This window comes from Alosa alosa, chromosome 24 (assembly GCF_017589495.1).
Source record: "Alosa alosa isolate M-15738 ecotype Scorff River chromosome 24, AALO_Geno_1.1, whole genome shotgun sequence".
In the NCBI taxonomy this organism is placed as follows: domain Eukaryota; kingdom Metazoa; phylum Chordata; class Actinopteri; order Clupeiformes; family Clupeidae; genus Alosa; species Alosa alosa.
Window position 1 is genome coordinate 27,014,058 of NC_063212.1, and position 15,695 is coordinate 27,029,752.

The 15,695-nt window shown below is 41.5% G+C and overlaps 1 protein-coding gene across 1 annotated transcript in view; it reads left to right on the forward strand.

Moving 5' to 3' along the window:
* tspan5a (tetraspanin 5a) overlaps positions 1-2,872 on the forward strand; it is a 34,310-nt gene extending 31,438 nt beyond the window's left edge. The window contains exons 9-10 of the mRNA XM_048236181.1: positions 2,033-2,077; positions 2,664-2,872. Of these exons, the coding sequence (XP_048092138.1) occupies positions 2,033-2,045 (13 nt within the window). The 3' untranslated portion in view covers positions 2,046-2,077; positions 2,664-2,872. The remainder of the gene's footprint in view (positions 1-2,032; positions 2,078-2,663) is intronic.
* Positions 2,873-15,695: the final 12,823 nt, after the last annotated feature.

Here is a 15,695-nt window from a genome sequence, read left to right on the forward strand (position 1 = left end):
CTCATGTGGCAGCAAATAGATTTTGCTTCGTTACTAAATTAGCTTTCGTTAGACTCTGGACTTTGTTACTAAATTAGCTTCATTACTAAATTAGCTTTCGTTAGACTCTGGACTTTGTTACTAAATTAGCTTCCGTTAGACTTTAGACTTCGTTACTAAATTAGCTTTCGTTAGACTCTGGACTTTGTTACTAAATTAGCTTTCGTTAGACTCTGGGCTTTGTTACTATATTAGCTTTCGTTAGACTCTGAAATTCGTTACTATATTAGCTTTCGTTAGACTCTGAAATTTGTTACTAAATTAGCTTTCGTTAGACTCTGGACTGTGCATGTTGCCCGTCATTTTAATGAGGGCACCTTGTGTTGTTGAATAAAGGCCTCATTGATTGGTCATTGTGTTTGTTACCTTTACATTTGTTCATTCAGCACACATTTATCCAAAACCAAAACCACTCTATTATATAGATATTATAGAGATATTAAACCACTCTATTATATAGATATTATAGACACACACACACACACACACTGGGGTAAGTGTCTTAGATACACACACACACTGGGTTGTTCTGCCCTGGCACACACACGCCCTCACCATGATGACTCACGTCCCACTTCATTTTCCTCCCGTGTGAGTGTGTGTATACGTGTGTGTGTGTGTGTGTGTGTGTGTGTGTGTGTGTGTGTGTGTGTGTCAGGGTGCCCCCCTCTCTGTCCATCCACGCCCTCGCCCACGTCCACCGGCCCGTGTGTGTGGCAACAAGTGTGTCTCCACCCTGTAGGCATCTTTCTGCCATGGCTGTCTTAACAGTCCTCTCCAGAATGTGAATGTGTGTGTGTGTGTGTGGATGAGTTGTATGCCTAAAGAGAAGTAGTAAGTGGTGATGGTAGTCTGTAGGTTGGGACACATGTGTGTGTGTGTGTGTGTGTGTGTAGATGTGTACGTATTGTGTGTGTGTGTGTGTGTGTGTGTGTGTGTCTCCACCTGGTGGGTGTGCTGTAGGCATCTTTCTGCCTTCTGGCTGTCTTAACAGTCCTCTCAGAATGTGTGTGTGTGTGTGTGTGGATGAGTTGTATGCCTAAAGAGAAGTAGTAAGTGGTGATGGTAGTCTGTAGGTTGGGATGTGCATGTGTGTGTGTGTGTGTGAGTGTAGATGTGCATGTGTGTGTAGATGTGCATGTGTGTGTGTGTGTAGATGTGTGTGTGTGTGTTTTAACCGCTTCCTTTTAGAGAATGATGCCGTCTCCAGCTCAGTTTTGACATATTCATTTACATGATTCATGTAACAGGATCCCCAGCTCCGTCATAGCTCACTGTAACAGGATTCCCCCCCCCCGCTCCGTCATAGCTCACTGTAACAGGATTCCCAGCTCCGTCATAGCTCACTGTAACAGGATTCCCCCATCATACTCCACCTGCACTTGGTACTTAATGCTTCTTTGCACTTCTGCTTGGATGTCTACTGCATTTCATTTGCTCTGTACCTGTACTCTGCTAAATGACAATAAAGTTGAATCTAATCTAATCATAGCTCACTCTAATGTGATTCACCCCCACCCAATCATAGCTCACTCTAATGTGATTCACCCCCACCTCATCATAGCTCACTCTAACATCAATTACCCCCCTCACCCTCCCCAATCATAGTACACTGTGTGCGTGTGTCCATACCTATCTCTCTCTCTTCTAGAGGGATACATAACACACTCACTGGGCCGACATACTGACCTTAGTCATCAGCGATTATTCAGCCGTTTGACCTCCGACCTCCTAGAGTCCACATAACCAGTCATCTCCTCAGTCCCTCCTATAGTCCACATCACCAGTCGTGACCTCTGACCGCCGACCTCCTAGAGTCCGCATCACCAGTCGTGACCTCCGACCTCAGTCCCTAATAGAGTCCACATCACCAGTCATGACCTTCGACCCTACTAGAGTCTGCATCACTAGTCATCTCCTCTGGAGCAACTCGGTATTGCAGCCTTTCTGATAGCCCTTCTCTCTCTCTATCTATCCCTCTCTCTTCCTCTAGTTTGTTCAGCTGAGGCGGCCCCCTACCTCCCTCTGGAGTGCACAGGTGAGACACTTTTCAATAAATATGAAGACACAGTGAAATATGAAGATGAACACTGTAAAGTTTACAGTGAAACTTCCATATGAATGAAAGTTTACAGTGGAATATGAAGATGAAACCTTACAGTGGATATAAAGATGAATACAATTTACAGTGAAACTTCTATATGAAGGAAAGTTTACAGTGGAATATGAAGCTGAATAAAGTTTACAGTGGAATATGAAGCTGAATAAAGTTTACAGTGGAATATGAAGCTGAATAAAGTTTACAGTGGAACTCCCTCATGAATGAACGTTTACAGTGAAATATGAAAATTAATAAAGTGTACAGTTAAATATGAAGATGAATAGAGTTTACGGTGAAACTTCCATATGAATGAAAGTTTAAAGTGAAATCTAAAGATAAAAGATGAATGAAAGTTTACGATAAATAAAGTTTACAGTAAATCAAACATTCTGTTTGGGGCTGCAGAGAGAACACTGGGCTTTTATTTAATGACTTCTAGCCTGACTACGTGTGTGTCTGTGTGCGTGTGTGTGTGTGTCTGATTGTGTGTGTGTGTATGTGCGTGTCTGTGTGTGTGTTTCAGGTGGCTGTGTGCACCCCTGAGCCAGCCGCAGAGGAACTGTGATGCGAATGCCAATTTGAGTTTGCGGAGAGTTCTCAACCTCGGCCATCCGGCCGGACTCACACCACTTCTTACACACACACACACACACACACACACACACACACACAATCTGTATATAGAGTTGTTCACAAGGCCATTTGTGTAAATAAATGTTTGTAAGGAACAAACATATTGGGCACGTACTGTATGTGTATGTTGAGTGTAAGAGAAGTGGGTCTGTGTGCTTGTGTTGAAAAATGTGTGTGTGATTTGGAGGGGGGGGCAGTTTAAATGCACTGCAAGCCAGACTAAATGTGTGTGTGATTTGGAGGGGGGGCAGTTTAAATGCACTGCAAGCCAGACTAAATGTTTAAATGTTTTTGTTTCTGTTTCTGTTTAGTAACACACACTGGTCTGTACCTTCACTGGTCTGTTGCATCACGGTTTTAGTGAACTCTCTTACACTAACACACACATCACAGTCCACCAGCACCCACACACACCCTGAGACACACACACACACGTCCAGAGGCCATCTCACAGTGTTTACCAATGCTGGGATTATTAAAACATGTTTAATTGTTAAAAAAGCAAGTGTTCCAGCAATAGCCCTCAAATGGCACATTTTTCACATGAAGTGTTTTCACTCATAATTCATAAATGTGTTTTGGATGCCAGGCGTGTTCCTGGGCAGTGCTGATCCACACAGTGTGTTAGACTAGCGTTAACAAGAAGGTTATTTTGAGGGAAGCAAGTGTGTCGAGTATTTGTTGGCAGAATTGTCTGACCAGGCCTGCATTAATGCCTGAATGCCTGTAGTCAATGCCTTGCAACAGCTTTTATTGTACGGAACTGCCAAAAGGCATAACTTTAGTAAACTCCTTAACAGAAGCATTGGGAGATTCAGAGCCAATTACTGCAGACCATCAAGCCTTCAGCTGTAATTCTCTTATGGTTTGTTTAGTTGCTAAGTTACCCAGTAATGCACACCTCAAAGTTCTGAAGCCTTCAGCTGTAATTCTCTTATGGTTTGTTTAGTTGCTAAGTTACCCAGTAATGCACACCTCAAAGTTCTGAAGCCTTCAGCTGTAATTCTCTTATGGTTTGTTTAGTTGCTAAGTTACCCAGTAATGCACACCTCAAAGTTCTGAAGCCTTCAGCTGGCATTCTCTGATGGTTTGTTTAGTTGCTATAGTAATGCACACCTCATAGTTCTAAAGCGGTGCTACTCTTTGGGCTACTCCTTGATTTAGTAGGCCTAGAAGGCTGAGCTCTAGAACACACAGGCCTAGAAGGCTGAGCTCTAGAATACACAGGCCTAAATCTAAGGCTGAGCTTTATTACACACAGTTAGGCCCATAGACTGTATACAGTCTATGGTTAGGCCTAAATCATTACACGGAGTTAGGCCTAAATCTAAGACGGAGCTTTATTACACACAGTTAGGCCTAAATCTAAGGCTGAGCTTTATTACACACAGGCCTAAATCTAAGGCTGAGCTCTATAACACACAGTTAGGCCCAAAACTAAGGCTGAGCTTTATTACACACAGTTAGGCCTAAATCTAAGGCTAAGCTTTATTACGTGCAGTGAACGAGCTTTACTGTGCCTAGTACTTGAGCTCTGAGAAGCACCATGCTGTTTGAACCTAATTCACTGCTTACTCATCCTGCTTTCACAGCTTTCTCGCTCACCAACACACAGCTTTCTATATTTGTCATGAGCAAACCCAGCAGCACATTATATATAGATGTTGTTTATATGTTGATATTTTCCCATATATTTTCTTTTAACACATTTTAACCATGTTTTTGTTGTCCTTACTGATGAAAAGTAATTGGGTATGTTGGCCATCATGACTGTTTGTCGTAAATGAATGACTGGAGACGAAATCCTAGAAGAGAGACGTTAGGGCAGAGGTTCCTATTGCCGGTGTCTTGGACTGTTCTTGTGAGCTGCTATCCTATTCAGTGCAATAGCTCAGCTCAGCTAAGCTATCCTACTAAATGCAATAGCTCAGCTAAACAACGCTAAGCTATGCTAACAGCTAACCACACAGGACTGCATGCCCAAGACGGAGCAAATGAGGAAAGTCCTGCCAGACACCATTAGGGGGCTTAAAGAGCTTCATGTCCACACACCCCTGACTATACAGTCAACAGTCTAGACAAGAGCAGCCTAGCTCTCCTGCTAACGTTGACAATCCAACCCTTTTCTATTTGACCTGCTGATATCAGATATCTACACATGTAAATAAACATGAAAAAAAAAAGTGTCCTTCTGTTTTACTGATAATAAGCTATCATAAAAACTACCAGAGTGTCCTTCTGTTTTACTGATGATAAGCTATCATTAAAAACTACCAGAGTGTCCTGTTTTACTGTTAAAGGTCTCATTCACTGAGAAACCGTTTAATACTTGTTACTTTCGAAATACTATAGCTCACTTCAAGTTGCATATGCATGCTGCACGTGAAAATGATCTTCTACCTCCATTGCCCGCATTAGCCAATGAAAGAAAATACACGGAAAAACAAGCGAATCAGAAAGAGCCCTTCCCAATGACGCCGAAGGGAAACTGACTATTCATGGCCTCGCCCACCTTGGCTTGTGACCGCCTACAGGAAGACTGGAAGATTTTGCAGCTAGGGGATTGTCTCTCTGCAGCTAGTAGGAGCTAACAGCAAGTTGCTAACATGGCGGAAAAAAATCCTGCCTGTGTTATTTGTGGCAATAACACATCAATGTTGCATGTCTTGCCTTAGAAACAAGAGTTGAGGAAGAAATGGTTCGGATTTATCATTGGAACACCACCACCGAAGTAGTACAACATTAGTTCTGTGTTCCAATCATTTCGACCACACTCACTGCCTACAGTTAGAAAGTGGTTTTGCATCGATGTTCTGAAAACCTGGTTCTGTACCGTCATGACGATCGACCACCAGCTCACAGGCTGTAAGTACAAACAAACTTTTTCCACCTAACGCCTGTTACAAAATAGCATGTTCATATTCTTCACGTTAGCATGCATGAAAAGGGTACAAGCTAGGCTTAGGCTAGCCTATATTACAGGAAGCTACACCAGGCACGTAACTGAAGTGTTCTGTTCTCGACGTGTAAAATCAGAGAATGTCTAATAGGAAGGGCTCTGGTAAAATCCATTAGAGGAATGGTCTAGTTTCCCAAACGTAGCCTACAGGCCACTAACACGCCAGGTGTAGCTACTTCCATGGATTAGGCCTATTGGAAGTTAATTGATGCAGTACATTACACGAACGGAATGCTTCAGTTATGTGCCTGGTGTAGCTAACGTTACACTCATAAGAAACTGACCACACTACACAGAGATTTAGCTTGTTGAACCTATAATCTTCTAACCTAAGCGTTAAACCACAAATAATAATATTAGCAACAATATCTTATGCTCAACTAAGTACGGGTATTGTTCTAGTCTAAACAGAGAAAATCAAAAACACAATACCCGTGCACTATTAGGCTAAGTTGCTATCACTAGAGCCCAGGTATTTACACTTTAGTCTAATTTATGTCTTCTTGCCATTAATACATTGACCTTTGTAGGCCTACAATGATGTTTTGTTTGATTACTTGCTGTTTACTTTAGTATGTCTTCCAGAGCACATCCTCATGTTGGGCTACACAGCTTTCTAGCCTACATTAGGTAATCACGTTAGAAGCAAAGGTTTGTGATCTAACTTTTATTGTTGTGCTAGTTAGAACTAGTTTCTAGAAGTCTTTTTCTAGTAGGCTAATACAGGTTCTTATGTGCTCGTCAATGTTTGGGAAAGTCAATTCATGGGTTTCTTCAGGTCACTTTCCACAGGTTTATAAAATCAAGCTCCTCGATTATGAATGCAGACTGCATGGTGCTTGATTAATACACCTGTGTAAATGGACCTGATGAAACCCATGAATTGCATAACAGATAGAATTGATATTACTGAATGTCTTCTTGTGGGTGTGCTACTTATTACATCATACACCTTACCACAGTCACTAAAATATTTTTGTTTCCATTGTGCAAGTACAGTTTTGTGTGAGATAGTGAATGTCCTGTGTACTATTAGTATCTTGTAACTTGACAGTAATACACATTTATTTACTTTAGGTACCCAAACAGAATACTTCATGAAAAGTATATTGATACAAGCACTTCGGATACACCATGGGCATGGGGGCCTGCTACCTCTACTGCCATCAAGCCTGTTCATCCAAGGCCAGCTAGAAGACCTCGGGTTGATCAAGAGGAGGAGGATGAAAGCGACATCTCCACAATAACACCTGATGGCTCCACCTATGGCCCAGCGCAATCAAAGAGCAATGTAATAGAATCATCACAGCCAATGAATGTATTTTGTGTGTTGTCCCTTCGGATCCCCAGGACAATACAAGCCGAAACAACAACTCAGACCTTTTCCCCTAAATAATCCCAGCACCATCTTACAAAGGATCTGTAGGCCAGATGTCTGCATCGTCTGGCAAAAAGAGGACATTGTTAATTCTGTGCATAGTTTGGATGTTCTTGTTTTGTGTTTGCATTGTTTTAATAGACTGCAATATTACTATTTGTCAGTGTTTCACGGACCACCTAGCAACAACAAAAAAAAAAAACAGTAGACCTACTTCAACAGTATATTACACAATAGGCCTTCTCACTGAACCACCTTGCTTATGGTGTCAGAGGATTCATATGATTTAAACTGGCATAGGTTACATCAGTGTTTCAGAACTGTTTGGATTTACATACAAGTTGGTTCAATATTGCAAACAACTCATCTATTATATTTTACCACATCTACTTGTGGAACACTTGAGATAGCTTGCGGACCACACTTTGAGTACCACTGCTGTATGTAAATATAATAAAGTTATTTATTGAAACTTGACCTGTTTTGTATATTTGTTTTAGGAGTTTCATCAGTTTTTGTCCCTTTTAAGCTAAAGGTTTATCTTACCTTTCATATCTTCTCTCACAGAGGGCCATAGTCGAATGTTTAGTGCATTTTGAAGGGAGTACATTCTGCTAAGGCAGACTGGTTCTAATCCTGGGTACAGGGTCATACAGACAACAGGGGTACTGGTATTGCCCATTTTTCTAACCACATGAGCAATCCCCTTACGAAAAGGTAGTATAGGAATCTTATAGTATTTGGGACAAAATATTATAGTAATCTTATAGGAATAATTGGGACATACTGTAGAAGTACTACTAATAACTCTATAATATCCTGTAACCGCTATAGTTTTTCTATAGTAGTCTTATAGTACCTATAGTATGTCCAAATACTATAGTATTCCTATAAGATTACTGTAATATTTAGTCCCAAAATACTATAAAAGATTCCTATAGTAGGCTACTTTTTCTGTCATACGTGACAGAAAACAACTTGAGTAGGCTAACCTCTGCCAATGTCAGGCTATCAAAGCCATAGTTCTCATTACGAGAAGTCTTGCAGCACACATTCTCTGCTTCTGTAGGCATTCTGGTACAATTCAAGCAAAAATATAGCTAGGTAGGCGTGTTTGCATTTTAGATCTATATATATATTGGGCTATGACCAAGTGGTCTTTCAATGATAGTATCATGGAATTCAAACCATAACTATCTAGCTATTCGATAGCATTAGCAGGCTAGGTCAGTGGCTGAACTGCATTTAGGGTGCTTACCTGTGTTGTGAAGTAAAATATCTACTAGGAAGATTGCGAAGACTTTTGACTGTGTAAAGAAATAGGTCTTCATTTTAAAACGTTTCCAACTGTTTATTACTTGAAAGCAAGATGACGATTGTCACAAATGTTTACCTCTTTTAGGAGAAATTTTCAGCTGACAGGCAATTGTTACCATTCTATTAAACCAACGTTCACCGACAAACGATCAGGAAGCGGTTCTTCTTCCTACTCGAATACTAGGATCAAACACATGAAGTTGTATCTCCGAAGACATTTTGTGCAACAGTTTTGACTTGAGTTCTAGCCAGGTTTTAGCACTGTAAAGTTGAATATGGAGCATAGCAGAGGCAGAATCGGATGAGGACGCACTGGAGGGAGCGTCACAGTACTGTTAGCCAATCAGAGGTGAATTCATTAGCATGTCATTAATATTCATGACTAGAGGCGAAATCCAGTCGTTCCTCCCCGCCCACCTTCCCCACAAAACTAGAACAGCATGAAACAGACGCAGGAGCATTTTTTTCACCAGAACCGGCTCACAGGGCATTCATCAACACTACAGACCACTGCAACTTTAATGAAGAAACCATGAGATGAGACCTTTAAGTTATAAAACTACCAGTGTCCTACCAATGTAAAGCTATCATACTGAAGACACAGAGATATCTAGTATAGCCTACTATGTATTTGGGTGGTTGACGTGACATGGTGGAGTTTTTTTGGTCCGGAGTGTCAAATATGACTAAATAATGTCCAGTGTTGTGCCAGTTCACAGCTTTTCTGAACTAGTCCAAGTTCAGTTCATACAAGCTCAAAGTGAACAGTTCACGTTCAAAGTTCACAATTTTAATTCTGAACTAGTCCAAAGTTCAGTTCATTTGACTTTTTTCGTGAGATATTCAAATAAATACTTTTTTTCACACTACGAGCTAGAAATATCTACGTTCTTTGAAGCTGCTCATTGTAGACATTTGCTCATGACACTGCAATTGAGAGTTTCTTACCAGGTAATGAAACTTGCAGCAGTACAGACAAGGTAGACCAGTCTCCGTGCCATCACTTCCACTAGCCATTTTTTAAAAAAATTGCAGCGCTGTCTCTCTCTCTCTCGCTCCTCCAGCCCTCCGCGCTCTCGTTGTTGCCTGCTACACGGCGTTGCTATGCCTACCCCGCTCTGCTGCAATTCATCACGGGTAACGTTGTGCGGAAGCCAGTATGCTATTCAACTATTCTCAGCCGGACACTACGTTGCCCGCAATGCATTGCTCTGGTGATACATGATTTAAGCGGCACCAGCGAGAATACAGGAGGGAGGAACTTTCTCTCGTTGCGTTTCAAAAGAGAAAACAGATGTCACTCAGTTTTCAATAACGTTCATTTACAGTGATGTCTGCCGTTCATGACACATAATGTGAACTAATTCACGTTCAAGTTCTTTATTAAAAAATGTGTTGCGTTCAGTTCAACGTTCACGAAAAAATGAGCGTGTTCAATGAACGCGTTCTTTTGAACTCGTTCACGCACAACACTGATAATGTCATATCTGTAAAGAAACGCAGTCATATTTGAAATCGGCACACAAGGGTTTGTGGCCAGATCTGCTATTGGCTTGCTGTCTGAATTGGGCATTTGTGGACGAAGTCTAAGGCAGGTGGTTAGTAACATGTCCTTGGCAGCAGAACGAGCAAGAGAATGGTTGTGGGTAAGGAGAAGTTACCCTTCCTGGGGTGCAAGCTTAGGTAAGCTAACTGGCTCATTCGTTTTGTGTTTGTGACGGACCGTGCTTAGGTCGATGGTGGTTGGTTAGGGTTTTTAGGGTTATGATTCAGTCCACATCAACGGGACGGACGGACCAACCCTAGACCAAGCCTAGGGATGTTTATTGTGGTAATGTGGTGGCAACATGGGGCGTAAGCTAACTGGCTAATTTGTTTTGTGTTTGTGATGGGGCCTAAGCTAACTGGCTAAGCTAACTGGCTAATTTGTTTTGTGTTTGTGATGGGGCCTAAGCTAACTGGCTAAGCTAACTGGTTAATTTGTTTTGTGTTTGTGATGGGCTGTGCCTAGGTTGATGGTTGGTTGGCTAGGGTTTTTAGGGTTATGGTTCAGTCCACATCAACGGGACGGACCAACAAAGACCATGCCTGGGCTGGTTAAGAGTATTTTGGGTATTGGATACAGTGTTTCCCACAGAATTGGATTCAATTTGTGGCGGTAGGTGACTTGGACAACGGGGGGGGTTGGGGGATCATCTTGGTAGTGTATAGGTCTAATTGAGTGCATGTCACTTGAGGGAACCCTTGCAAATTGCAATTGTAACACAGTTCAAAGGCTGCTGATGTGTGGATGCAATTAATAACATTTTCTACATAGTTAAAATAAAGGTTCGTACTTCTCCTTGGGACAAGCACTTTGGAGTTTTGGAAAACACTTTTCCATTTACATCGGGATTTTGCAAACATTCAGTGTCAGAGTCAATAAAATGAGCCCTTCAACGAAACTGACAAGCAGCTGTAAGTAGGCTAAGCATGCTAAATTCGGCATCCAAACAGTATTCTAACGTTAGCTTTGAGATACTGCTTGATTGCATAACTTAACCCTCTAGGCGCCACGGTCGAGTTTACTCGACAAGATGCGGTACTGAATAAAACGGACGATTTAGTCAAATAGGGTGTCATATTTCATTCGACCTCCACTCCACTAGATGGCAGACATGTCATACGTCATCCCCAAGTCGAAAAAACGACATGCTTTAAACAAAACTTTCTAGCTACAGCGCATTGAATCAGTGCGTGAAATACCGGAGCTAGTGTGCGTGTGAGCCACTTTGTCAGAGCGATATTGTCAACGTCAGTGAGTATTTGCATTAGATTATCATCTAATGGCATCAAAAAAGTTTACCTGAAATGAAGTGTTGGGTCTTCTATTCGCGGACCCTGATTCTGAAGGGGAATATCTGCCTTCAGAAAATGACGGTGATTCGTTTAGTGAGGCTTCAGATGCGTCCCTGCCTTGCAATGATGCAGCTGGACAAAGTGAGAGTTTACTCCATAGTTTAGCTTACACCAAGCACAAACGTTGAATCGTTTGCCCAATGTCACTGGTGGGAATAATGTTTCATGGGTTTGGTGTTCATCGGGGAAGTTAGCAGGGTGTTAGTGGTGTGGCGAGCGAGGCTGGAGGTAGCCTAATATCCATAGCGCTAGCTTCTGTCTTCTGAATGTGTGCCTCTCCGCAATCACGGTCACAGTAACGTGGTGGAGCCTTTGTCTAATGCCACTGGGTATGTTAGACGAGGTCGAAGTGCTCATAGGACAGTTAGGGGGGAACTTAGAGGCAGTGAGGGGAGTCGCGATGAGAATGACAGTAGGCCTAGTCCGAGCTGCGCCAAATTCTCTCCACTTTCGGCCATGGCCTTGAGGCAGATCTGGCCATGCTGCTGCAACAGGAGCAGAGGTGGTGACACGGGGCAGGAGAGCCATTAGGCCATGCATAGTCTATCACAAGATGATGGGAATGCCGGCCCTGTATGGATAGGATATGGATATGGATAGGATATGGATAGTCATTATCTCTACAGCAAAAGGCCTGCTACATAAAAAAAAATTGTCAGCCATTTATTAGTAATGATTTACACTGTTGATTATCTATTTCCCTGACCATTTAGGACATGTGTTCTTTTTTGTGTGTTCATGTCCTTGTGACTGTGTCTTTGTCAGCTAAGAAAGAAAAAAACATCAACAAAAACAACAAAAAGAAAACAAATACTAACATTGTCTCTTGTCTTGTCTCGTCATCTCACTCCTGATCTGTGCCTTGCCGTGGCAAGTGAGCTTTTGAACTAAACAGGTCTTGTCTACTTGTGTTTGTGTGTCATCTGAATAATATATATGTGCCCCATACATGGAATCAGAGTGCCTACTGTATGTAGTAAATGGAAAATCTCTACAGCAAAAGGCCAGCCTACCGCTACATGCATTTGGTTTGTTTCTGCCATTTATTAGTAATGATTTATACAGTTTGTTTACTACTTACCTGAACATTCAGTATTGTCCAATATAGCATACAGAAGGTGAGGGACATTTTGGGGGAAAAGAAGTGGTGCATTTTATCATTCAAACATGCGACTTTTCATGAAAATTCTATAATCCAAGATGGCCGCCACTGAATATTATGCCACGTCATAATATGCAAATTAGATCTAAACATTTAATCTCTACATAAACTTTGGGTCATATTTAATATTTCTCTAATTTACAGAAAGTCTCCATCTCTTATCACTTTTAAGATATAGCCTTTTGAAAGGAAGATGTCAAAATCGAACGTTTCGAGAAAAAAAAACCTCTGGCACCTAAAGGGTTAACTTAGTTTAGTCTCTTCAATTTAGCCTACTATGTTGTGATAAGATCTTAGCAGAGTTAACTTCAATGCAGCAGTTTTGAACAAATTTGCGCAGCATGGTCACGATGCTAAGCGGATTTAATAGCAATTTAGCCAGACGTCTTCTATGTGGCAACAACAATCCTTCAACAATCGTGACTATTTTGTTAAATGCACATGCAGAGGAGGGGCAGCAGGCTATGAGAGAGAGAGCGGGGCGGGGCAAGGAAAGGCTGCGTGCATAAAAAGCGCAGCTCAATGGCAATTGAGCTGCGTTTTTTATCTTATATTTAATTTAATTTAATTTAAATTAAATTAAATTAAACATAGAATATTTATGTGTGGCGGCCCACCACAAATTAGTCAATGTATGGGAAACAGTGGCGTGCACAGACATTTTGGGGGGCAGGTGCTCAGGAGGGGGAGGGGGGCACTTTTTAGCGCACGTGGAACACTTAATTATAAAAAAAAATTACACGCACATGTTGAATGAAATTTGACTTGTGCTGCAATTAGTAAATCAATATACAATTAAGACAATAAAGAGACCACAATGTGTTAATTTATGTTGCCTAACAAAACCTATACAACAGTAAACGTTCGTCACACATAGATTTGCAATTGCAAACTCTACCGAAATTATTTGTAGCCTAAGTGGTCGTCCTCACGTTATCTGTCATTAACTTGGGCTACAGCGTAAAACTTTATCAGGTGACCAGTCGGCTAAAAATGCTTAGTTGTTTGATGCTGTATGACACATTTTACTGCACAACAAAATGATTACACGTTGGGCTTAGAGGGCAAACTGTACGATTTTATTTGATCTGTAAGACAATAAACAGACCAAACACTACGAGAAGGAGTTATAGTGGGCTACTGACTGTTGTCATTACATGAATGCAGATGGGCATTTTTCACAGGTAATGGGGAACTTCCCGTTTCTTCTGTCACAAATGAATGTTAACACATGTTGCCTGACAAAACATATACAACAGAAAACGTTCTTCTTAACACATAAATTTGCAAAATCTACCGAAATTATGTGTATGTGGTCGTCACGTTATCTGTCATTGATTTGGGCTACAGCGTAAAACTTTATCTAGCTTCATCTAACTAGTTTATCAGGTGACCACTCGCAAAAATGCTTGTTTGGTGCTGAATGAGACATTTTACTGCACAACAAAATTATTACATGTTGGGCTTAGAGGGCAAACTGTAAGATTTTGCTTGATCTGTATGTTACCTGGCTGATGGGGCACGGGAGAAGCAGCCTGTCAGCGACCATGCCTGCTATCTGAAGACGCTTACTGAACTGCTATGGTGCTGCGCATCTGGCGTGCCCTGCGCGCGACCGCGCGAGTTCACGTGACAAAGGAAGAGAGATAGGCTGGTCGGGTGTGCGCAAGGAGGCGGCTCATTTCGGGGCATTGTTTCAGTCGTTTTTAATGGCTCAGGTTTTCAAAAGATCATTTTAAAACCGACCTCAGTAAAATCTTAATAATATTAATAATAATAATTAAAAAAACAAGTTTCAAAAGGGCATTTTCGTTGATAAAGAGCAAACTTCCTAGTGCTTTAGCACCACCTAGTGTCTATGTATGCACGCCTATGATGGGAAACACTGGGATATTTCAATGTGGTAATATGGTGGCAACATGGATGGGAGTGATAACCCCAATGACATTCTGCATACTACTGCTGTTAGTTGGGCCATTTGTCTTGTGTCTGTGACCATTGGTTGGCAGATTGGTGGTTAGCGTGCTTTTTTTAAGTTAATTTTAAGTTAATTTGGGTAAGGGCTTCTGAATGTGTTTTTACCTTGGATTTTGGCACAAGGGATTATAACACCTAATCCTGTGTATTTATGTAATCATGTAGTCTAATATACAGCAGTCTGTCATGTAGTCATATAGTCTAAAGCAGAGGTTCTCAACCAAATGTCAAATTAAAATGGCAAGGCGCATCTACTTACGGTTGCTGATAATGGTGAATGCCACACTGCCACACACACACATTATTAAAGGGGTTTCTTTTTCCTATGCCCATATTTGGTCTATGCAGTTCTTTGTTGCTAGAGCAGGCAGGTAAAATGTTGCTATATCTGACAATTGCAACATATCGTAACAACCGTGCTTATAGCTGATAAACTATGGCAAGCTTGCCTAGAAAGAGTTGTGAGATGGACGACAGCTTCTCATCATGAAAACAAACTGAACATGGTAGCCTACCAAATCTCTTGTTAATGAATACATTTAAAAACACCCATTTAGCCTATTTCCTTAGCCTGTACAAAAACGATTTGGGTTCCTCAAAAATCCACGGCACACCAGTTGAGAACCACTGCTCTAGTAGCCTATCTAGTGTCTAGACTCAGTTGGTGGGTTTGTTAGGTAGAACTGAGTGTGTGTGTGTGTGTGTGTGTGTAAATATTGCACTAGCAATTGAGGAGTGTGACGTGCAGAGGTTAAAAACCCCAAATAAGACACAAGCACAGCATTACCAGCAATCCTCTTTAATAACCCATCCATTCAAATGTACAGTCCCTTCATCATATGTGTTATTGTCAGCTATTTCATCTTCAGACTAAACAGAAATCTCTAGACGGTTACAGATTGCTCTAGAATTTGTGTTGGGTAAAAACGCATGTCTTCTTCTTCTTCTGGTTTAGTTGATAAGTTTCAGGTCCTACCTGACAGAGAGGTGTAGCATACGCCCCCGAGTGGTGGGGAGGTGGTATGACGCATGCAGGGAGGTGAACTCCATCCTCTCTGGGGGAAGAGAGAGGGCTAGGCGGGACTTTACACATGCAAAAATATTCATTTGGCAAAATAAACACTTAAAATATAAAATAAACAAAAACAATGTACCACAGAACTAAACGTAGACATAATGCCAACTCATTCAAGGAGCCAATGCAGACACACACACACACACACACACACAC